Genomic DNA, 25,924 nt, shown 5'->3' with positions numbered 1-25,924 from the left:
ACTTCAGTACCGTTTCCTGAGCTATATTTTTTATAAAATCCATTTTAACAAAAAGAAAATCGCATTACTGTTATTGTACAGTGACTCAATTCAAAGGAGGAAGCTGTTCAAAGAGGTGGGAGCAGCTGGAGAAACATTTTTATTCTCACTCAACCTTGATAACTGGACAGAAATGAAGAAACTGGAATATCTACGCAGTTCTGGACTTTATGAAAGTGTCAAAAGAAACATGACAAACAAACTGTCAAGTCTGCCTGATCCAACGTGACGTTCGTGATATTGGGAAATAGTGGCAGAGTGAGACCTCTGCTCTCTGTGCAGTTTAGCAGCTGCCTCTACGACGTGTAATGTTAGACAGCCGATCACCAGCATTAGTAGCTCTTACCAGCTCGGTATCCAGCCGTAGGTGTTTGCCATCAGCTAACAAAGATGTCAAAAACAGACGTATAAATCCAGATTTGAAGTACAATTGTTGAGTTAGAGAAGGGGAGTTTTCTGTTTGTCGCTGACTCGATGTTCAGAAAGGATAATCAGATTACACACACCCCTGGGAACTGATGATCCATCTCGGATGAGTGGCACAAACATCTTCAAAACTAAACCATATATACTCATAGGCACTCATTTCCCTTTTGGATTTTCTAGATATACGGTATATGGTTTCCCAGGGAAGATACATCTAGTTTAATATGTGCAAAAAGTCTGGACGGTACCATCAGTCCTTTCAACACACACCTACCACATCCAATATGAGACATGAGCTGAGAGGAGGAGCTGATTTGTAAATTGCTCCCTGCTAAGCTGGCGTAGCCGGTGGGTTTGATGGACTGTCGAAATGGAGCAAAGGTTTTTAGAAACGTGTCCAGGCCTGCTGAGGCTGACGTGTCTTACAAGACAAATCATAACTGCACAGACAAAGAGGAGAGCTGAGAAGAACCAGAGTGAGGCATGAGAACGGGAGTGTGTGTGTCTGTGGGTGTGGAAGAGCTCTTAATATTGCGTAGTGTGCGATGGGATTTTCAACTCTTGCAGGATGCGTTTGGATTTGGGAGCACATTATCTGTGAAATTCCTCCTTGTGGGATGCAGTCCAATTATATAATTGGTTACTGTTTTAAAAGTCTTGAAATCTGAAGCCTGGACTATATAATTTTGAACTATCTCAGCATGAATGTGCCTTTGTTTGAGCAGGGAACATCTGCAATGTGATGTATATCGATGATGAGAGTAGTTGGAGAAATTATTAAGATTTTTCCTCTCCATGTCTCAACTTGTTGTGGATGCAAGCGAATGCAGCCGTTTCATAATGTAAATACATGACTGAGACGGAGTACGCTGCCAGATTATGATATTGATCACATTTTGAAGCCTTCAGTTCGAGCCTGTCAGAGGCTGAGAAGCAACAGCATAGTTAGTGAGAGGCACCGGGATGAAGAGGGGATGAGAACGAGGGAGGTTTAAGGAGAGCAGAATTTAGATTGAAGACACAAGAAGGGGGGAAGTGGTACGGAGGTGTTGTCTTGGCAACCATCCACCACTTCCTGTATCTTCCTGTCAGGGTGTGCATCAAAGGCCACATGCATTTTGCCTTTGCACTAGACTCTGAATGAAGGAATTAGCAAGGGCTCAGTTCCAGCTATTTATAGCCTGTAAGCCAGAGAGATGGAGAGAAAGAGTGGGAATGAGGAGTGTGTGTGTGTGTGTGTGTGTGTGTGTGTGTGCGTGTGCGTGCGTGTGCATGGATGCATACGTGGGTTGCTTTCAGTATTCAGGGGATGTGCATACACATGTATGTGCATGCCCATCACATGATCCTAATAATCTCTGCAGTGTGTTTTTACGCGTTGCGTCGCATTCATGTGGGTCATCAGTTTAATCGACTCTCCTGCCCCCCCCCCCCCCCCCCCCCGCCTTCTCTCTGTTCCCTTCATTCAGCTCATGTGATCTCTCTTCATTGTGCATTGCCACGCTTTTCATCCAACCTCTGTTCCCTTTACATTCCCACCATTTTGCCTCTCTGCCCTTCTCCCTAAGCGCATCCCCCCCTCCCTGATCCCGCCTGAAATTCTCACAGCGCCCCAGTCGTCACCATATGCTTTGGATGAGCAATGAAGGCAGAAATAGGATTTAGCTGGAGACGGTCCATTTAAATGATCATTTTAGCCTCAGGAGAGTGAATCGACTTTACAGCAGTACTTAAATAATAAGCTCTCAGGCTTTGACTATCCATGTTCGTTTGGCTTGATTTCTGTAGCAGCGCTGCAGAACAATCTGGGATATCGTCTGATTTAACTTGGGGATTGATGAAGTACATCTAATGGGATTTGATGAAGTCTGATGTACCCTGTGCTATCAATTAAACGTCCCATTATAAATAAGCTCCCACCCACAGGTGGGGCAGCGGTTCAGAGTCTCGCTAAGGAACACGGGAGCCTTCGGATCGGCTTCTTCATTCAGGTTCATTTATTTATCATTCTACAACTCAGGGTTACGTAACAAAATGCAAGTTGTAGTGCCTTTATGCTACTCACAAAACAAAAATTACAACAATGTATGAATAAATAATACGCCGTAAAAATAAACTATTATTTATGGTGGAGTGTGGAGGATGAGTTGAGGAGTCTCAGCCTGAGGAGAGAATCTGCTCTGTAGTCGGTTGGTATGGCGGTTGTACTACTGTTGGTTTGCAAGCACAGTATTCTTTGCCAAACGGCAGCAGGGCATACAGGCTGCGACTGGGGTGTCTTTTAGTGTCCTTTGGGCTCGGGCACCTCACCTCACTGATATCACTGATCCTCAGTAGATAGATACCAGTGATCGTTTCGCTGGCCTGGCAGCCTGCTGTACCTAAATATTGGGTATTTCCCTTTTTTATGTGTTTTTATATGTTTTTCAGCTAAAATGTGTTATACAAGTAGTGAACTCCTTGGAGGAGCTATTTGTCACTGAATAAATGGGACAAGCTCCAGTGTCTTGCTTGCCACGTGCTTATTAAAGTGAAGGGGGTTAGCCCTGAAATTAGCAACAGCTTCAGCCCAGTCTCACTTAAGTCGAACTGACCTTTAAGATGGACCAGCCGTTCACACTTTAGTGAGAAAAAAGACACTTGGCTGCCTGGCCTAACACCTTTCCAAGTGGAAAAAACCCTGACTGATGTTCTGGGCAGTGTTAATCACCCCCTGCAGAGCCCTCCTGTCCTGGGCCGCACGCATCACTAGCCAGTTTGTGATGTTTCCAGTCCAGATGCTTTCTGTCGCTCCTTTTACCTCCTTAAGAAATGCAGTTGTTTCCACTGATGTAGACAGGTGTGTGTCTCCGTGCCTCCTTTTATTCTAAAACCAACGATCAGCTCCTTGGTTTTGTTGACACTGAGCAGCAGGTTGCTCTCCGGCACCACTCGTTCCTCCGATGACGGCAGCGTCATCCACAAACTTCACAACAGAGCTGTCTCCATGTCTGGGATTGCGGACTGTTCCTAGGTCTCCCTCACTGTTGGTATTTTTCTTCTATTATGTTGGCTTTGTTGGTACATTCATAGTGATGCTTTTGCAGCACGACCTCAGCTCCCTTTATCACTGGACTCCCACAGTCAGGATAAGCAGGATTCAGGTTTGTCATATAATGTACAGCAGGAGCAGACGGTCATAAATTGCCTTCGGCTCTCTGTGTATTTGCCTTTTCGAATGAATCCTCCGGTTTATTGATACAGTTCACATTCTGAACTGCTGAGTCAGCCATTTCAGGCCAGTGCGGTCAGCCATCCTGTTTCCATGTTGTTGTGCTGCAAGGGAGAGATAAGCTTGAGTACAGGCTAGTGCAGTGTTGCAAGAATTTATTGAATTGTAGTATCGAACTGAGTGAAACTGATATTGGACATTTTTTTATTGTGTTTTTAAATAGGGATCATTGTTCTCCTTTACACCGGATATAAACAATGTTCACTTGGAGAAACAAGAAAATCAAGTTATACCGCTAGTTTCTAAGGGATTAAATTGCAGACAGGACCTTAAACAGAATCATATCTACCTCTCTTCCCTCTGTCCATGGAAATTGGAAACAGATCGTGTTCTCAGACTGGAAGTGTGCTTGTTATTAAAGTAACCTTGAGAAAAGAAGATATGGGAAGATCAAAGAGCCGAGCGACCTGTGAGGCGCACGGCGAAAAGCAAAACTCAGCTGTTTGGACATTAATAATGACTAGTCTGCCCCAAGGTTAAATTACTGGAGATGTACATGTAAGCAAACACACACACACACACACACTTGTTGACATACTCTATATACACACTGCACACACACACACACACACACACACACACACACACACACACACACACACACACACACACACTTGGCACAAGGACACATGCACATGAACTGCTCGTTCTGCATTAGGAGATATGTTGACTTTTTCATTCTTTACTAGCTCCAGTCCTCCTCCTGTCTGTCTCTCTTGGTCTCTCTCTCACACACACACACATACACACACACACACACACACACACACACACTCCTTCTCTTTCAATATAGCTCAAAGGGCCATCTCTTCAGGGCCTCTGAGGCTGAGGTGGCCAATGGCACTGAATGCAAATTACCCCTCCTGCACACACACACACACACACACACACACACACACACACACACACACACACACACACACACACACACACACACACACACACATACACACACACAGCTTCCTCTGCCAGGTCCCACTGCTCACAGTGCCTCCCACAGCACTGAATGGTAAAGGCAGAGAGAGAGAAAGAGAAGAAGGAGAGATTAGAAGAAAGGAGGGATGAAGGAATAGACAGATGGAGGAGGAGGTTACCCAGAGGTAAGGCCTCCTCCTCCGATATGTCCATGTAGGAGAATAGTCAAGCATCATTGTGACGCAGTTCATCACTAGTTAGCGATGAGAGTAACTGCTGGGTTCGAGTTGACGGCCAGTATTAATGACTGGAAGTTCAGTTTAATCCACAGAGTAGTGATTCCATCATGTGTGCAGCTCCAACACCTGGGCTGCTGCAACAAACACACGCATGTTTGTGTACACTTGATTTAACCCACAGATGCATATATTGCATATGCTGATGTAAACAGATGCTCACAAAAGACACACAGTGTCACATGTGTGGAGTGATGTAAGCAGGCTGAATAACATCCTCACAAAAAGGAAGCATGCGACCGCGTTGAAACAATAAACGACTTACCAAAGTGTCTAAATTTACCACGAGCAGCTGTCATATGGAGGCATAAAGAAAAGCAGATATAGATTCACTATTTATCTCCTGTGAAAGCTTCTCATGAGGCCAGCAACAAATGCGTGTTTGTATGTAAATTGCACAGAAAATGTCAGCAGTCTTTTTGAATTGATTGATTGTTCTTTATTGTGGTCTATACAGAAGTATACCCAGGCACTTCCAGAATGCACCCAGCCGCTGAACAATGAATCAATGTCAAAGTGAGATTGTAGAATGACAAAGCTAGCAAAATCAGAACATTTATGAAGTACACAGTCCAGACAATGAGGATAATGTCAGCGACGCAAACGCTGGTTCACTGTTTTGAGATTGACTGAAATAGATCTGCTTCAAATAATTTTGCAGCGCACAACGAAAAGGACTGCGTTGTGCAGTCAGTCGGACAATCTAAGGTTCGTTTGGCCTGTGCTTCATTTTCACGAGGCAAATGGAAAAAAAAAAAAAAAAAGGCACCCAGAACAGCAGCATGCGCTCCACTTGTGTCAGCTCGCGTTTCAGGACCATGGACAGCATCACAGGAGCTGGTCCACCCACACACACACACACACACACTCACACATTCTTTCTCCGAGTGACCCTCAGCTGCTCACTGTGCAATAATTCAACTCCACTTTACAAAGAAGAAGGAAATTTGAGGCTTCATGTGATGATTAATCTTATAGGAAAGCAGGAATAAACAGAAATAAAGTGTCCAGTAAAATTAAAAAAATTCAAATAATTCCAGTCTGTAGCCTCAGAGACAGAAAGTTTGAAGGCACTTCAACACAAACTCAAGTGATTCTGCAAGGATGTGAGCATTTTTTTCATAAAGTTCTACCTCTATTAATCTTAATCAAGGCTGTTTTTTTTTTCCAGAAACATCCAATCAAAAGTCCGCAGAGCCGGTCCTAACTTGATCACAGAGTAAACGCAACGGCTCCCGGTTTAGTCTCAAGGTGACACAACAGATTACACTGTAGGTGTTTTGCTATGATGTAGCTCGGGGGGGAGATAAGGTGGCTTGAGAGAGAGATGGCAATTGAACTGTCCGAAAGCATTAAAATAACATGTATTCTGTTATATCACTGTTGTCAGCTCTGCCTTATTTCCCAGGATCCTCCTTTATTTTTGCATTCGAGTTTAGCAGGATTTCGATCCCATTTTCGAAGACCTTAGTGGGATAAATTAGTGAAAGTGGAAAATCTCTCGTGATTTTCTAACTCAACCATGGCCGGCATATTAAGAGCAAACTCCTCCTTTTATGAAATATGCGCAGCAGGTCCACATAAGTAGCAGGAGGACACAAAGAAAGTAAAGAAAGCATATATATGGGCATGTGTTTGCATCTCGGTGTCCCTCCTAGGCCTTTGACCTAAATTACTCCCATCCTCCATCTTGGCACTCCCTCAGTGTTCCACTCTGTCAGCATTAGGAGCTCTGCCTCATCCACTCACTGGTTAGTAATGTCCCAGTGCTGCAGCCCGCGGTGGAATAAGCTCTTACAAGGCTGGCCTGAGAGGAGGAGATGGATTTAGATGGGGGTGGGGGTGGGGGGGAGAAGGATGGCAAAGGGTCTGCCCTAAACAAGCTTTGTGCTTCACTTCTTTGTGTCTGTGCTCCCGTTCCAGTCCTCAGAACACATTCAGATTCTTCTGTACAGACACTGCTGTTTCCACTGACCACACACAGTCTGAGCGTTAATATCAGCTATGATGTCTTTTTTGAGATTCAGCTGACAGTGTCAGACAGAGGTCTGCAGCTTACAAGGTGTGCAGCAGAGATAACAGATTTTTTTCCTTACAAATAGAATTTGAATTAAGTAGGGACAAAACTAACAATTGCTTAATTCAAGACACTGAGGGATATTGTTCTGCTACAGCCTTACTTGGTCATGCACTTGTATTGTTTGTTATATATATAGTCCCATCTCACTTCAGCTAGTCACCTAATGATGATGCATTTAAAGTCACGGCCCGAAGAAAACATAGAAAATGAAAAGACATTTTCTGTGTCGTTATCCTGCAGGTGCCACTTGAGGACATGATTCAGCATAAGTTACATCCTGCTGTGAGAGACGGTCGACCTCCATACGTGACTTGAGATAATGATAATTTAATTTGATAGCTAAAATAGCTTTGATAGCTAACAATCACACCTTCCAAGAGTCCGACCAACTGTTGAAACCCCAAAGATTTTCAGTCACTTAATAAATGAATGAAATCATCAACAGACTTAAAGTGAAAAGTCCAAAATTTGCTTCAGTGTTTGGTTTAGTTTTGTTTTTTTCACTTTTAGCTGTTAGCCTTTTCCATCGAGGCGCTGTAAAATAAAGCCTGGTATCTGATACCACGAGTGTGTATTCAAACATCTAATTGATAAAAGGAGAGGGGAGGGCAGGGGGAGGGAGGGAAGAGCAGTGGGGACAGCAGAAGAGCAGAGAAGAGCTCTGTGATACATACGGAAACTGCTTTGGTGTCAAAGCGGCAAGAAGGGTTGAAAGCCCACATGGACAGATTAACTGCGACAGTGATCTTGGATCATACCGGAAGGTTATTGCACAGATCACCAGCAAGCCTTTGTGTCGGGCAGAAATAGCCCAGGGGTTGAATGACTGTTCAAACACACAAACACCGATTGCCTCCTCTGTGTTTCTCCTGGACAAAGGCAAGTAAAGACAATATACCGCAGAGATTACCTCGGAGATGAAATACAGCGTGAAATGGCAACAGAGCAGCTGAGCCTGTCAGCATTTTGATAGATCAACATAACAACCACCCACCACATTTTTCTTGTTTCCTGTTACCTTCTCCTCCTTCCCCACACTGCATTTCAGACAACATAAAGACTCTATGCTCTTCAAAGGTTAGTCCAATAAAGAGCACATACAGCTCAGCTGACAAAACTGCAAATGTCAAAATGGTTAAAAAGCAGCCTCCTCCTTATCTTTTACACGGAGAGGCAGACAGTGGGCGCTGTTCTGACAGACAGGGGATCATGGGAGATGGAGTGGGAGTCTCTTCAGTTATCTATCACCTCTGGAGCAGAGGGAATCATGCCATTGGGAGTGGGAATTGATGGCTCCACACACACACATACACACATCCTGATGCATGAATAGAATCTACTAATACAGCATCTTGTTCTCAAGGTCTCAGGGTTCAAACCTGGTAGAAAAAATCTGAGATTCATGCAACTCAGTCCACCGTTAAGTCAATGCAAGCGCTCACAATCTCAAAATCACGTTCAATATTCTTGGTTGAGAGGGGCAGAATCTGTGTGAGAGAGCCTGCTGGCAATCTCATAATAATTTCATAATGCCTGTATGGTAATAAAACCCTGTAATCATTCCATAGTAAGTGTATAGTAATCCAGATTCAGACTGGAATTTAAACTCTAAAGCACATAATTTGTCGATGTAGTGTATGCATGAACGCATGAGCAGATAAGCCTACAAGTGTGTGCGTGTGTGTGTGTGCGTGCGTGTGTGTGTGTGTGTGTGTGCATGTCTGGCTACATGGGGAGAAAATGGCTTTAACCTTCATGCCTACTCGATCATCACCGCTCCGTAAATGTCACTACATCTGCCTCCCCACCGCTCTCTACATCTCTGTTTACCTCTTCCTCCCTGCGTCACGTAATCTCCGTCTCTGTTTCTCACCGTCACGTCTGTGTCTTTAGGTTTTTAGGGATCACACCTCCTCTCCCCTCCCGTCTTTTTCTTTCCCTCCTTACCTCCCACTTACCTTTTTTTTTCTCCCTTTCCGCCTCTTCTTTTCTCTCACGTTGAAATCTGTCTCCCACCTTCCTCTGCCATTAAAAATACCCCCGAAACACACTTTTCTCCTCTCCCCACCTTGATACCTGCCTCTTTCTTTTTGCCTTCATCTTATCATCCCCTTCTAAAGCGCACACTTTTCTCTCTCTCTTTCACACACACCATATATTTACATCTCTATGTCAGCGTCTTTCTCTTTTCCCTTCCTTCCCTTTCATTCTGTACCTAATTCTCCCTCTGCAGCCAGGTTGAAGCGATATTTTTCAGGCCCTCAGTCTCAGGCTCGAGAATGAAAAGGCAGAGTTGACAGCAAGAGAGAGAAAAATGGTGTACAAAAAAAAGGGGGGGGGGGGCAGTAGTGGGAAAAGAAAGATGAATTGTAGAAAAAAGCAGGACAGAAATAGAAAGGGGAGACAGAGAACAAGGGTGAGAAAGAGCATAAGTGCTACATAGAAACCTTTTTTTAATCACAGCTGAGGTCAGCTTAATCCAACAGTCAAAGTGTTTACGTTAAAAATCAACTAAAGTTTCACAAGCTAATGCTAAATGTCAGTAAGCAGTAAAATACTTAAAGTCATGTTATACTATATGTCACACATATGTTCACACTGTCCAGATACTGGGGCTGTAAAGACATATATAGATATGTGTGTATGTATATGGCTGCTCTACAGGCCTCAGAGGGAGAGGTGAAATAAACAGAAAAATTGGCTTTGCCGTTCATAGAAAAAGGCTCAGTTCAGTGTTCGTTTTCGGTCAGCTGTCAGTAGATTTATGCCTTTAAAGCTAGGATCACAGCAGATCAGCTCCAGCAGCTGTGATGGAGCTGGAGTGAAGCGTTGCTGCGCCCGGTGGACTTTGGGGGTACTAATTTTGACATATATAAGACATGACGTTAAAAACCAAAAAGAAAAAAAAAAAAGAAGCTGTTATTCTATAAACACATTAGAAATAAAACTCTCAACTTAAATGTCTTTCTACAGCAATTTCCCCCTTTTTTGTTTTATTTTTGGTGGAACGGTTATTTACTCCAGCAGTTGATGCCTCAAAAAGGACCGTTGTGGTATCCAGATCTTCATTTGCAGAAACCTCCACGCAGATTTAATAGTCCCTTTTTTATGTGCATAGGCTCCCCAGAGAAGAAGGCAGAATGAGATTAAAGCCCGCCAAAGCCAGCTCATCCGCAAGGGATCGACTTCTTGTTGCCCAAAACAAGGACGGAGCGAAGCAGAACTGAGTTTGCTCTTTTGAAATTAGGAGATGGGCAGCAGAATTATCAAGCGCTTCTAAAATATGTAGATGTAACCGACTTTTTAATGTGTGCAGCTTCACTCCTGCTGCAGCTCTTTTCTGTGTTTTTCCTTTACAAACAGTGTGGCGATCAGTTTGACTGATTCAAGCCAAATATCAGTAAAGCTACACAACGCAAGGCCCCACGGCAAGTGATAAATAATGTTCATAGACCTGTTAGATATTTAGCCTCCATCATGCCTTTGCTGCCTCCTGGCAGAGCTGCTGGGCTGCTCAACATGTTTTGGTCATTTCGCAGCCGCTGCTCGAACAAGCTGGGACAGGGTGACAGTCTCATCTGTCTTTGTCCTATAACTTTGAATCCCCCCGCCCAAAAAAACAACTATTATTCACCAAATGCTGCTACAGGCAAGGTTACTGTGTGCGGAGTGAGACGGACAGACCAGAAGGAGAAGCCCCCCCCATCGTCCTCATAGGAAATCTTGTGACTCGACAGAAGCACAAAGTGAGCCAGAACACTATCGTTTGATTAAAAGGAACAGGAGGAAACATGTACTGCACGTGCACAAGGACGCATGAGGTATTTTTGAGCTTCGAATTGATTCATTTTTGCAGTCCCCCGGCATTTAAGATAAATGTGCCATTTCAAAGTGCCTCTCAGGGTTCAGGTCTTTGCATTTTCTACTCGGCGTCGGCAATATTGTCTGATAAACAGTCGCGCGCATCACGCCATTTAATTGAGAGAACTGAATCGAGACTTAATGATACGAGAGCGGCAGAAAACTAATTGTGACAGGGTGACTAATGACGACTGTACAAATCCATTTAGAGTGTTTCTGAAGGGTTGAGCGTTGAACATCACCTGAAAGGACAGAAGCTCCGCTGGCTCACACAGGATCCTTTTTTTAAACTGCCATTCATCCCAAAATGAACTTCACAGTTGTTTGTATTGTAGTCGCAGCAGCTTACTCATCTTAGCTACTCATCTGTGACCTGCCCACACACTGCTCGCACTTATGCATGCACACACACACACATGCACGCACAGTTTAGTGACTGAGAGCAGTGGTGTGTGATAATGAAGCAGAAGATTGGCAGTATAGTATTTCTGCTTATCAGCCTTCCTGACTGTCTCTATGTTTAACTGTCCCTCGTTCCAGTTTCCCATCTGCAACCTGGTCTCACACATGCGCACACGCACGTGCACAAATCTTATTGAGTTATTCACTGCACTTCAGCTCTAGGACAAAGACAGTGTCCCCCGTCTCTCTCCTCTCCCGCACACACAGACACACAGTCCTTTCCACGGCTCTTTACAAGCGTCCATCATTCATGGTTGATGCTCACTCACAAGCTGTCAGACGCGGTTCCATTTCCTCGTAGATCACGCCGGACTGGCACACTTTGCCTAAATGAGCTACTCAACACCTACTTACTGTTGTGCCTGCGCTCGAACATTTGTCACACGCAAACACACATCCATAAACACAGAGACATAAGCCTGTTTTTGTGCATGGGCTGCTGTCTGCCTCCAATCACACAATGCTACCAAATGAGACCAGGCTAGATGGTGATATAGGGCTGGATGACATGGATTCAAATCGCTAACTCAGTATATCAAGACATGGCAAGCACATGTATGTAAAGTGCCAAAGCAGTGAACTGAGTTCAAATTAATGGAGCAATCGGAATAAATGAGTGGAGGAACATTCAGGCAGACGAGGGCGCGCTGAACGGATTGATGAATGTGAAAATGATTCTACGGGCCTCACGGTCGCCACATATCAACCCAGCTACTCTTGGCTCTCCACCGCCACCACCACTTTTCAAAAAATAAGGCTGTTTTTAGGGCGCCTGGCGAGCCAACACCTTATTAAGAGGCTCCATGTTGGCTTTTGCTTTATTCATGAAGGAAAAAAACAAGTGAATGAGAAACACTTTCTCCACCCTGTGAGTGGAAAGCATGCTCTTCTGATTGAACATAGACAGTATACAGTATGGGAACGCACAGCAGGAGAGTAATGGAAAAAAAAAAAAACTGCCTTGATCTCAGACACCGCTGCACAAATACAGTTCAGTTGGTGCATTAACACCAAATACCACAAATATTGATCTTTTCTTTGGTCTCTTTATTTTATGTGCATCTGCACACCTCTTGCATTCCACTCTGTGTTGTCTGTCTGTTTTTGGGTGTGACGTTCATACGGTGTGTGTGTGTGTGTGTGTGTGCGTGTGCGCGTGTGCGTGTGTGTGGCCGTGGGGAGAAGTGGAGCCGAAGTGAAGCCTTACGTAACCAGCTTCAAAGTGCGCCGCAGTCGGCCGGCAACACAGACACGGCCGAGCGCAAGGAGAGAAAGAAGAAAACTGTTTCACAGGCAGGAAGAAGATAAAAGGAAGAGACTGTATGGAGGAGAGAGGGCGTAAACAACTTTAGGTGGAAAATATTTCTCAGGAGCTACTTTATGCACGGCAAAAGTAGCACAGTGATTGGCTGTTATGTCGGGAAAAGTACATGCGTCACGCGGCGGCTAACGTCTCATTAGCCTTATTTTTCAGTTTTAAATAATGCATTATATTTTGCTGCCTTTTTTGGCCCCGTGCTGCAAATGTGCTACAACTGTCTATTCCGGGTGTTTTCTAATTGCGTTTGCTGTTATTTTAGTCGTGTGCAGATAAGGTGTGTGCGGGGGTGAGGTGTGGAGGGGGCTGATGGGAGTTGGGGTAGGGTTCTTGCAAATGCTGCTGTCGTTCTCAGCTCCTTTGATTGGGAAAAGAGTCTTAAAATGTCAAGAAAACCAGCTATTTTTTCCCCCCTCTCAACTTGATTCACACTGCTCGGCTCCTCACCCGCTCATTGCGAAAAAAGATGTCAATCAAGCTCAGTTTTTACTCTTTTTCTCAGCATGTTGCCGGTAATGGTTGCTTGATTTTTGCTCTCCCCATTGTGTCACACTCACCAGAAAAAGAAAAAAAAAAGTCTGAGTCTGGTTTCTTTGATGGGCAGGTTATTATTTGAAACTTTTTTATTTACTATTAGTTATTGTTTTGACATGCATCAGTCAATAACTTGCGCCTGTGGTTGAATTGTGTTTAATATTCTACCAAACAACTGTGCTGCATCAAGTCAGTACAATCTTGACTCACTGTCCACTTCACTAGCGTCTTCATCTCTCTCTCTTCCTCAGCAAAATGAGTTTGCTCAGGTCTTTGTCACAGAGGAAGACTGTGAAAATGTTCCAGGAGAAGCTAGTAAGTGCTCAATTGACCTGATTGTTCAGGTGGTAAATGCTACTGGAAAATCCCATAAAACTCAGATCTCAGGCTCCAAATATAAACCTCTGCTTTCTGTTTTTTAAATACCATCAAAAAAGATCATGAACTTCAGTTTTCAGGTCATAAATATTACCTCAAAGGAAACGTTTACCTCCCATTAGCGGTCATACTGGAAGTCATTCAGCCAGCAGTATGTTAATTCCAGTAATTTTTTCAGTACCTGAATGCAGCGTTTAGGGCCTGAACATCCAGGGAGAGTCTTCATCAGGGTGTTTTACTTTCTAATATTCACATGTTCCTTACATTCGATCCTGTTTGCATTTTCGACTGTCCGGTCATTTTTATCTGCACAGCTTGCACTGAAATCTTGTCCAGACATTCATGATCGGCAGAGGATGAAGCCTGATGATCCTCTGGCTTTACACCCAGTGCCACCAGTGCAACATATCCACATGCGCTTGATGGATTGTCTCAAAATTTGGCACAAACATAGTTTCCAGACACTGAATCCTTATAGTGACACCCCGGGGCCCCAGCACTGCGCTGGGTTTAGTGCTAATTAGCAAATGTTAGCATGCTAACATATGAAACTAAGCTGGAAAAGTCTGCATGAATGCAGCAAATCTCGACTTAATGTCCACTTGCTGTATTTTCCAGAGCTTTCAACCTGAGTTGTATTCTTCAATTCTATCCTCCTGTGGTGTATTTTATTTTGAAATTTCCTTCAGGGTCTGCCGTCGTTCTCACTGTGCGATGAACAGATATTCCACCATCTTGTAGGCTATGCTAAGGCTCAATCTGGCCAACACCCTGATGAAGAGCAGACCCTTCCGCTCAGTGAGTTTATGTTGTGTTATATAAGTTGGTTTTTTTTTTCCCAGATTTAACTGAATACAATCCAGATCCTCTGCCAAACCTCAAGTTCCCAAAGTGGATTTATCAGATGAAAGTGAAAAAAGCAAATGAAAGGTGGAGAGTATTTTTTTGTACTTACTTTCTCAATGCCGGGGTGGAGAAGCGTTTTCTACTAACATTCACCTTCTGAAGGATATGAGGTGAACAGTGCACATTTCTAGTGTTTCTTGCATGCAAACAAAGTGAACTTCGTGTCTCCTTTCTCCGATATCCGCGCGTGAGCGAAGCGTACAAGAAACAGAACAGGTGTGAGGAAGATAAAAGGAGATCAAAGCTGATTTTGTTGGGTTGTTTTTTTTTTTTTCCATGAACGCCTCACTTCCTGATGATGATGACTCTATGAGAAGACGAGCAGGAACAGTCAGGCATGCTTGAGTGTGACATGAGCAATAATGATTTAAGAAAATAAAGCCTTCAGAGACGATGATGGAGGGAGCTTTTCTCTTTGTTTCCCCCTCCGTGTGCCTCTCTCTCTTCTCTCTCTCTCTGTCTTCTCTTCCCTCTCCACCGTTCTTTTAATTTACCAAAAACAGCCAGTGGGCAGATGGGGATCAAATTGCATTCACCTTTTACCTGCACTCCTCTGCGCAATTAGCGTCACGCTTACTTGTCATTTCAAATTGACACTCTGCTGTTGTGCTATGTAATTATTTACCCGCCTGGGGAATAGCTTTCTGCTTTAACCAATAAATAATGACAAAAGCACACACACACACACGCAGACACACACACTCCAAAACACAAAAGCACCTGTGCCCTATTTTATCTGAAACATGTTTAACATGCTTTTTACCATTACAGGGTCATTGTGTATTTGCTTACCAGTGGCTGTCTTAATTAAAGGTGTCTTTGTGTTCAGTGTGTCTATCTGAAATGGTCTTTAAAATGTTCTGTGTGCTCTCACTGCTGAAAGGTTGGCCGTTCAGATTTTGGGGTTTGAGCATCAGGACCCAAACCCGCCGTTCTTCCCATAGGTGTCCTCTTCTTTGCCTGTGCTTTTTTAAAAATGTCTTTTTTTCTGGTCATATGTTGGGAGGAAAGGGCTGGGTCCTGTTCTTCAAACAGCAGGGGTCTTATGATGTCCACATTCCCTCCCCCCACCCCACCCCACCCCCCACCCCTTCACCAACCCTGCCCACCCAGGCCCCACCCCCACCCCCACCCGCCCAAAAAAAAAGAAAAATAAAAAGAGTTAGGCTTAGGGAACAAACAGGGTCTCAAGGAGAGAGAGAAAGAGGGGACCACAAACAATGGCAGCCGTTTTCTTCTGCAGGGGGGAGAGAATCCAAAAATCACATCCAAAAACAGTTTTCTTTGATCTTGTGTCTTTTCTTGTGATGAATCTGTGTCTGTGATGCCTTTTGTTTTTGCTTTTGTACTCTTTTTAAAGGAAAAAAAAAAAAAAAACAATAAGCAACCATGAACTCTTGCTGATTTTGCTCTTTCTTCTTTTCTTTTTTTGATATTCTTTTTTTTTCCGTTTTTGCCAGTAATCTTTTTTGAATTTTCTCTTTTCTCTTTTTCCCCCCTTTTTTTCTTAACCCTAGGTCCGCTCACAAAAAAACATGATGAATCTTCAATGAACAAGCCTCGAGACGAAGGTATTTTTGTTGCATGTTTTTCCTTTTTTCTTGTTTTGAAGTCTTTTTGGGGGATGTGTACACATACAGTAGAGTGGAAAACACACACGCACACATGCACACACGCACACAAGTCAAACATCTCTTAGGTGGGACTTTGGCTATGAGATGCATACAGATGTGTTGGTGTAAGTGTATGTGCTGACCATTGCAATTAAAAAGCTGTCTTTCCTATGCAAACCATTAGCCTTATGTAACCTTGGATGATCGTAACACCTGGCTAATGGAACCCAGATACCTTCATTATAAAGTCATCCACAGGCAGTTGTGTGTGTTTTCCAGAGGTCCTTGTCTGGCTCTCAAATAAGAGAGCGCCTCGGACATCATCATCGCCACCGCGCCCTTGAAAATACATTGGCCAACTAACAGCATTCTCACCGAACAACAAAGCACCTATTGAGACCCGCTTACACAATGAAGTGTGTTATTATTGCGCCTCAATCTCCAGCTCAAGGATGAAATTGCTATTGAGTAAGGACCTACACAAATATTAAGCTAGCCTTATTCCGAGTCAATGATGATAACATCAAATCAAGCAAGCAAAAAGAAAAAAAAAAAAAATGGGGACATCCAAGGACACTTGTGCCCCGCTTTGGAAGATTTGGGTTTAATCGGCAGCTACAGTGAGGACACAGAACTCACAGCCTGCAGTTAATTTATCTCCTACCTGCAGCACATACACTGTGGAGGTGATTTTATCTGCTCCCCCCCCCCCCCCCCCCCCCTCCCCCTTGTTCTTTTGGACTTGTTTCTTGGAGAAAAAGATGACTGATGATATTTTGATACATATTTCTCTTTATGCTATTTTGAGGGTTGTGCGGGTGAATCTTTTTCTTGCTCCGTGATGCTCTTTGATTTGGGGTATTTTTTGAAGTTGGGAGTCGGAGGAAGTTTGACACAAGAGGATTTTCTTGGTGATCAAACGCGCTGGCACAGACACAACTTTTTGAGCTGCCACAGTCAGCAAGCAGTCAAAGCAGTCAAGCCCAGTCATGACGCTTCCCCCCTCCTCTTTCATCCCTCACCATCACGTACAATTAACCTCATTTGATTGGGAAATGCTAATCCCATTACACTAATTCTGCAACACGATCCTAAACTGGAATTTGGATCAGGTACAGGGGAACCACTTAACGGAGGCTAAAAGGATACAGTTACAGATACTAAAAACACAGCTTGCTTTAGATGCATAAGACGACAAGATACACAGTTAACCTCTTCCCACAGGACAAGAACTGGAAGTAACAGAACCCCAGTGCTTGGCTGTGACTTCAAATACCTAGCAGATGATAAGTCACTTTAAAAGATCAGTAATCAGCTTGTACAATGTTCTGATTAATTCATAATCTTCATGTATTCATCTGTACAATTCAAATGTTTAATGTATATCCCTACATTACAGTCTACAGTTTCCTCTCTAGATAGAATTCTAATGGAGAAATGCTGAATCCATCCAAAATATTCTGCTCTATTTTAGTATATTGTGCCTAAAAAGAGTCAAAAATGTCTTTCGGTTACTGGTTGCTTGGATGTTTGAGCTTCACTGTGCGGATTAATGTAATGTGCAGAGTTTGAAACAAGAGGACAAAAGTTTCTCTCAGCTCACCTTAAATCTGAGTTTTAGACGTGAACGCGCACACTGGAGTTTGTGGCATCGCAAAAGTCTGAAAACGACGTTTAAGTGTTTGTAGTCTCAGTCCACACGAGTGTCCTCATTGGCGGCTGTGGCCTTGCTGGTAATCACGTGTTTCAAGTCTTCAACTGAACGTTACTTGTAAGCAGCTCCACCTGAAAATAGATCAGATTCTTTTTTCTTTTATAGATCGACTGCTCGTTTAGATGCCGACAAAGAAAGAAGAGAGGAAAGGAAGTCGAGGAAGAATCAAAACGAAAGTGGGACTGCAGCTGTACAATGGCTGCGTTGTGTGAAAACACAGTGGTGCTGTACAATAGGCAGTCGTTTGCGGTATGATCTGTCGGCTTCATCTTGCCTGCTGGAAATGATTCATACACACACTCCAGCCTGTGATACACGCACTCGCATTCAGAAGCTGCTCCGAAACCCTGACACGCGCGCTGATCTTCCACCCTCAGGCAATGCACTCTTATCTGTCAAAGACCTGCAATGGTTGCACAAATATAGATTTCAGCGTAAGAAGAGCAGGAGCGGTTTTAATCATACACAAAGCTGGAAAAGTCTCCTCAGATGGCTCCTTAATTGTTTTCCTAACTAACACAGTCCCGTCTTAAAGCGACAGATCGTTTTCAATGAAAGAACCTAGAAAACCCATGGCCAGCTTTTATCTGATCACAGCGGTGGCTGGCGCAGTCGGTTCATCCGTTTTGCCCACCATTTTGTCCTCATTCTTTCAGCTGTGTGTCAACAACCTTTTCAAATGTGGCGTGCTTTGAAGCAGGATATTCTAGGCCACGCAGAAACCTATTCATAAGCCTTTGTGTTCGCGTTAAAAGTCTGCACTGTACGCTCAAGAAGAGCAACAGAGACTTAAAGCAGCATCCTCCGCCCAGTGATACGACTTCATTCAGCTGCGGCGGCTCGCTCTCCGCTCTGCATCAGGTGCGAGAGCAAAGGCTATTGGGCCGCGGCGCTGCTCGCCGTTCAGAAAGATTGATAGAGCTTACGGCACAGCTCCGTGCAGATGTGTGTGTCACTGCGTATGTGTGTGTGGAGAGAGGAGGGGGATTGCAAACCAGAGTGATATCAAGCTAAATCAAGAAAGAGACAGGGAGAGTGTGTTCCTGTGCCATCCTGTGTGTCGGCTCTGATCAGAGACACACCAGAGCCACCTGAGCCCCAAACCTGGAACATATTTCTGCCAGGAAACAATGTCACCTCTCTCTGACACACACGCACACACACACTCAGAGTAATATAAACAGGGCCACACAATACAAACATGGACGTGCCCTTAAAAGGAAATGTTCCATCAGAGCCAAATTTACAGACGCGGATGAAATATGGTTTGATAGCATTACAATTTACATCACATTGCATTAAGTAATGTAGTGCAAGGAGAAGCTATAAAACTGCTACCTGTGTTCTAGGATTTATATCAGTGGAGAATAAAAATCGCACTGATAGATGATACGCATGTGAGTTAAGCCCTCCAGACACCCTGAGCTCAGCTGCTCCGAACAAAGCGAGGCTAACGACAGCAAGCTAGGCAAGAACACACAGCGTGAATAAGACAACTTTGGAGTGACAGGAAGTCGCATTTCTGACCAAACTAGAGCTAAGATCAAGCTTCTGCTCATGAATGAGGTGTAAAAAGTCAAGTTTACAGGAGGTTTGTGCTTGAGATGCATATTCTGGTGATCTGCAGTCAGTCCAGTCACTTTCGACTGCTCGTGCTCGGCTCCTCCTCGACTTGTTTTTACAGTAAAAGACGATATGCATCTCTCCTGGCCACTTTGCTTTCTGAAACAAGAAATAAAACAGGAATAAGTCAGTAAAAAAGACAAGAGATCATGATTGAAATGTCTTTGCCCCCCGTTTTTCAAACATGAAGCATGTAAATTATGCGATGGATCGAAGGAGGCTCTGGCTTTTTCCAATATTGCACTCAATTTTCTTCATGACTAGCGATGATAAGAATATGAACCATCCAACTGGGTATTTAATTACAGTATGATATTGGGTGTCATTAATCAAACAAAGCAGTGAAAGGTTTAGATTTAACTTCAGTGATTCTGTTAGCCGGTAATGCCTATCTGATAATCAGGTACTAATGCTGTTCCCCAGCCTGCAGGGGTTACAGAGTCACTTGATTTTTTTATTTTTTATTTTTTTATTTTACAGTGCTCAGTGCATGCAGCAAATGGAGCCTCTTTTTGTCTCTAGATGTCAAATACAAATAAAGGAGACTCGGCGATCAAGGCTGCAGAATGCTGTATTATTGAGTGCAGTTCCTCACACTTTCTTTAGACAGAAATATAATAATCTGCAATGACTTTCAAGCATACTTGAAATTCCCTATGCAGTATTAATATTTCTGAGTATTTACAGAGAAATTTCAGGAATTTCCTTGAGGACACACTTAAGTTATTTCTTTACTCAAACAAGGATGTGGTGAACTGAAAGAGAGCTACTTATTGTTAAATAATATCTTGCTGTTAGTAGATGGTCCAACACCTTTTTCTCTGCAAATCGCTGTTTGCTTCGGCTGAAAAGTAAAGCTGATGAGACTGGAGTGAAAAAACCCAAACTATCTGCTGTAGATCTGAGGACAAGCACAATGTTGGATTAACATTCACGCTTCATGATTTGATCCACCGTTGATTGGTGCAGCTTTCAAGGTTTGCTGATGTCACCGCAGGCCTGTACTTTCAGCTATTATCAGAGGAACAATTAAACAATGTCGACTGTTTTATTTTTCAATCTAATTCTTCAGGTATGAATCGTTCATCAAGTGTGCGCTGACTAAAAGAGGTCAGTGCTTTTAATTGCAGCTCATTTATTCTGCCATTTGAACTCAGATTGATGCTGCAGGTAAACACTGACCTCAAACCATCATCATCTAAGACCAATATACTACTAATTTTAAGTATCATTTATTTGAATTTAATAAGTTTGGTACACAGGACAATATATGGTCCTGTAGAGTCAGTGCTTTACATTAAATTAGTTCATTGCAGCATAATACAGTCTGTCTGACAGAATAAAGCATTAGTCCAGTAAGAGTATGTGTGCAGCATCGACAGCGAAAGCCCACGGCGTTAATGTTGCACAACTCAATATCTGGAAGGAAAGGAAAGATAAAAGAACCGTTGAAATAATTGTCTCTACACTCTCACCAGCTGCTATGATAACATGATATGATGCATGATGTTATATGATGTGATATTGCACTGCTAAACATCGCTGTACGCGCGAGCACGAACTGCTCAAATTATTATAGATGAATAAAACAGCACTGGCCAGGAGGCAGTGTTTACGGCCCCGTGGAGCGCTGTCAGCATCCAGACTCATGTTTCTCATAATAAGGAAATTATTTATCTCATCCAGGATATTGTAAACAGCATATTCTGAAAGAGAATCCTTAACTACATGGCAGCCAGGCTCTGGAATTAAGGCAGACCAAGCACCAAATGCTTGTTAAACTTTATCTATAAAAGTTACCGTCCCTGCTGACCACTATATTCTCCAAGCAAAACAATGGCTCTATCAAACAGGCTTCTGATTAACTGCCTGTAACTCTGGCTCTGCAAAAAACTGCATGAGTGGGCACGCTTTACCGAATCAACTTTTAATTAACGCCTTCAATTGAATGTGTCACATAATGGCTGAAAATGGCTCGGATGTCGCGCAGTCTTCCGGAGAAAAATGTATATTCTCAGCTGCCAAAGGCTACCCTGTAGTGGTTGAAGTCTGAAGAGTGAAAGACAAGAAAAATGGACAAAAAAAAGACACAAAGGGGCAGGAGTTAGAGCGCTGGCAGCACCGGAGGAAGTCCCATCTCGACGCTTTGTGTTAGCTGATGGCGAGCTAGATGAAAGACGTCGGAGAGCTGGAGTGGCTTTATCACAGAGACACTTCAGCAAGAGACAATGAAAGACATTCACAATGCTCTCTCCTGGACAGCAACATGGTGGATGAAGCAGGGGAATAATACGAGTTTGTCTGTGTGAGACATATACAAGCTCCACTCTGTTTTGCCTGCATCAACCTATTTTTCTCAATTTCCTCCTCTTTTTTTTTTTTTTTTTTGGCCACTTACTCTCCTCCTCCTCCTCTTCTCTGTCTCTCTGTATTATGTGGTGTTTCCACTGTGGTTATAACTCTGCTAACAGATGCTAGCCTCTGGGCAATGCAGCATCTCTCCGTATCGGCTTCTGTGCTCGTGTTCTCAGACATGCACGTTCGCCCAAAAACACTCACCCCTATCACGGCGCTCGCTCGCTAGCCCTCGTTTTGGAAAACAGCGCGACGCGAGGACGGAGACTTGGCACGTTACATCTTTTTTCATCTAATTAGGGGCATCCTGGGAGATGCTCTCCTGCTAAATCTCTCTATTTCCTGTAGGCTTTTCACCGTGGACGCAGTGTACTATTCAATGTACTGTACAATACACATTCTAACAGCCAAATCTCTAAATTGTGAAATACAAAAGGACAAGGAGGCTGTGAGCAATCAGCAATGAGAAATGTGGAGGCCGGCATCCATTCTATTATTTATTTCAGCATTTTTATATTCTTACACACTGAGTACAAATTGCTTTATAAGAGGATTTTTTAATGGAACGAGGTGGCACAAGGACAAGATTGAGAGTATGTCGAAAAATGATGAAAGGAGAATGGATAGAAAAAAAACGAGACGGAGCAGAGAGGGGAAGAACAGCAAGAACTGAACACCTTGCTGTGTGTAAATGCAAAATAAGACAACAAACCTGCCTGGTGCGGAGAACCACACACGAGCGTGACAAAGGATAAGGTAGCGCAGTACGGCTCGGCGCAGTACAAAAGAGCCTTCTGCAGGAAAAGGATCAACAGGACTGTCAAAGCAACTTTATTTTAACATTACTACAGAGGCTCAATCTCTTGTCTCTTCCCATCACTCCGTCTCTCGGTGGGCCTGTCGGTTATTTGCTGCTGAAGCTCCCTGCCTCCCCATTACCTCGACGCTCGGCCCACGTCGTGTCAAGGTTGTGTCAATATCTCGTCGAATACACCTACTGCATTGCACGCTGACGGAATGTATTTTATCGAGCTTGAAACCCTTCGACATGACAAAGAAACTGAAGAGGAGTGAGGGAAAGACGGCGATGAAAAGGCTGGGAAGGTACCGGGAGATAGAGCGGGACGGCGGGCGAGAGAGGAAGAGACAGGGAAAGAGAGAGCTCGCTGGCGCCGCGTCGCCTGTCAGCTAGCTTAGCGCATGGGAAAAAGCTCAACACAGTTTTTTTGTTTGCACTTGGCTGGGTTTATTGCCATGTGTAATGGCTATACGGGAGTGAGGGAGGCAACAGCGAAGGCTGGCTCAGCTCCTCTTCCACTCCTGGAACTCAGTGAATGCCCCAATGCTGGCTTTGAGCTAGCCAAGAGCTATTATGGGTCTATTTAATCCAAATCAATAAACTTTAAAGTGCTCACTGAAACAAATGAAGTTTGGAATTGTCAGATCGCATTGCAGAGAAGACCTCCCAGCAGGCACGAGTGAGATCAGTAATATTAGCATTGCAGAGTTACACACTAGGTTAATGCTCAGATGCTGCACGGCTTTGAAAGCTAAAATGTACGTTCCGACATGCTTTGTATGATAGGAACAAGGGTGCATTTTAATGTCACTCTCTCTGACATGTGCGCAGACCAAAAAATATTGTGAAGTTTCCCCTCCTACTATCCATGACCTCCCCAATGTAACGCTACATCTACCCGTCCCCATAATGCTGTGTCGGACATATGGTAGCAAACATGATGGACAGAACATTTGCCCTATTAGGGTGGGTAATGAGATGGAGGAAGAGGCGTTTGGACAGTGTTTGATGGAGGAGGCTTTGGAGAGGGATGCAGCTATGGACGCATGCCCGCCGTTTGAAGTCAGTTTTTCATAATCGCCCCCTTTCACCCCACGCTGTCATCTCTAAACCTGAAGAGATGCTTCACAATTTACCCAGGAGGCTTCTGCTAAACAGTAATTCCTTCTTTTATTCCAGAAGAACAAAATACAATGTGAATAAAAACAGTTTCATGTATTGAACTTTGCATGTTGTACACATATACACACGTAAGTCATATTAAAGAGAGAGAGTGTTGATGGTATCTGAATGCCTTTGTATTATATAAATAAGTTTGTCTAAATTTAGCTGTGATTCAGGTGGCTGACATAATCAAGCAGCTTCCCTGCTGCATGAACGTGATCCCAATCAACATATATTGATGAGAAGAAAAAATTTAATTGGGCCAATTTCTAACCCTGCCTCTCTCGAGTCACTGAGAACAGGAAGTGATGTTGCGGTGGTGTGATTTTGTGATGTATTCTATATAAATAGTTGAGCCGGTGGAAATATTCTTGGCAGCTACGTTTATTTACCAGGAGCCGAAAAGTTAATTTTGGACTCGGGATCATCACAGGAGACAGATGCGATCAAGTGGGACTACAGGTGGAAAACTTCCATCAGTCATATTCCAAGACGATTTTAAACTCCAAGCTGTTGATGCTGCCAGCGGTTATTTTCGTTCAGTCGCATGGATACAGAGAAAATGGGGGTGTGGTGAATCAAAGTTGCAAAAACCAATCCGAGCTGAAGGTCTGACAGCAGAAGCAGAAGTAGAATTTGTTACTCCGCCATCAGATTAACTGTCAGGACAGGCAAGGCGAGATAAATGGCTGTTGATAATCCACATCCCCCCCAGGGGTGACATGGAGCACAAACAGGAAGATCTGCACGCGTGCAGAAATGTTTGATTACAGATGAACAACTGCACACGCGCATTCACATCAACGCATGCACACACACACACACACCCCGTGGTGAAACAAAGCCAGGCTCTTGGCAGCGACGTGTACGGCAGATCCCGGAGATCACAGCTCAGACTGCATGCCTGCGGAGGAAACGCGCTCCCTCATGCTGCACTGACGCACGCAGCAGGAAAGACGAACCCTGGTGCACACGGGCAGCTTTAATGTTACATGTTGAGCAAAGTTGCTTTGCGGGGTTACAACACCTCCCCACACTTTCACTCGCCGCTGCTTTTCGTTCTCGCTTCGTACTCGCTGTGTTTGTGTGTTTTCACCTGGATTGTACTGTGACCGGCGGAGTAGCGTTTCAATTAAGGAGGTATCGTTTTACACGAGATGGAGAGCGGTGGCAGAGATGCCAGCGTTACTTAATGGGAACGCTGGTGTCTGAACTGAGACGACAGCGGAGACTCTCTCCACACCCAAGTTGTTGTCGCTCTGCTCGTCCTCTGGAACCCATACGCTTGCAAATAAGAGAGAATACATTACATCAGGGCTTCTCAATCTCATTACTCAAAGGTCTGCGCTGATTAACAATGATTCAAGGTCAGAGGTCAAACGATTGACGATAACAAAGCATCTAATCAATGAATTAACATCACATCTCTTGCGATCGGGCCAGCAGGACATCGAGGCAGATGAGGCTCAGACAGTTAGTCCATATTCATTTCTGACTCGGACGCTTTCTTAACGCTACATTTACAGTCGTTGTAGAAACTGTGTGCTCGAGAAAAGAAGAGTCGTTCTGTACCCGCGATGAAGGAGCTGATAGCGACTCTCCAGTGTGACGTTAACGTGTGAACTCAACAGCAACAACACACAACCCTCTCTGCAGCAGTCAGAGTCACTGTGAATAATCTTCAGCTACACTGTATTAACAATTTATCGATCGGTAGAAAATTCATTTCAAACGTTACGCTTCATGACATATTGTAGCCTATTCATAGCATAAGGTGGCAGGGGTCCTCAGCTACTTGATACTTAACAAGGAAATGCTCAAATATCAGTGCTCAATACAAGAAACACAGTTCAACCAGCAATGAATGAGTCCTTATCTCAACACAAAACTCAGCTTGAGCCTCAAAGCAGCATTTGGCCAACAAAAATAAACCCAAGAGACGCCTCTTGCTTCCAATAGATGAGCTTAGTGGCTCTCTGGCAGCTCCAGAGTTTCCTCCTGTAGTCTGGCCATCCACTCATCCACTGATGAGTAAAGTTTCATGTGTGCACTTTCTGAATTCATATTCTGTGGGATGTGATTAATGGTCGCTGAGTTATGATCTGGGTCTGGATTGAGTTGCCGTTTGAGTTTAATTTGACTTAAGTAAAGAAAAAGTAAAGACACTTTG

General features: G+C 43.8%; 1 protein-coding gene across 2 annotated transcripts in view; it reads left to right on the top strand.

Moving 5' to 3' along the window:
- The window catches only part of nlgn2a (neuroligin 2a), a 158,141-nt gene that overhangs the window by 64,759 nt on the left and 67,458 nt on the right, over window positions 1–25,924 (top strand). The window contains exon 3 of one of the 2 annotated variants that reach the window (XM_076724698.1): window positions 16,004–16,057. The exons of the other annotated variant lie outside the window; for it this stretch is intronic. Within the exon in view, the coding sequence (XP_076580813.1) occupies window positions 16,004–16,057 (54 nt within the window). The remainder of the gene's footprint in view (window positions 1–16,003; window positions 16,058–25,924) is intronic. 2 annotated transcript variants of the gene reach the window in all.

The sequence above is a fragment of the Chaetodon auriga genome, chromosome 24, assembly GCF_051107435.1.
Source record: "Chaetodon auriga isolate fChaAug3 chromosome 24, fChaAug3.hap1, whole genome shotgun sequence".
Lineage (NCBI taxonomy): Eukaryota > Metazoa > Chordata > Actinopteri > Chaetodontiformes > Chaetodontidae > Chaetodon > Chaetodon auriga.
Note: the sequence above shows the minus strand (reverse complement) of the source record. Positions and strands in the feature narration are given on the sequence as shown.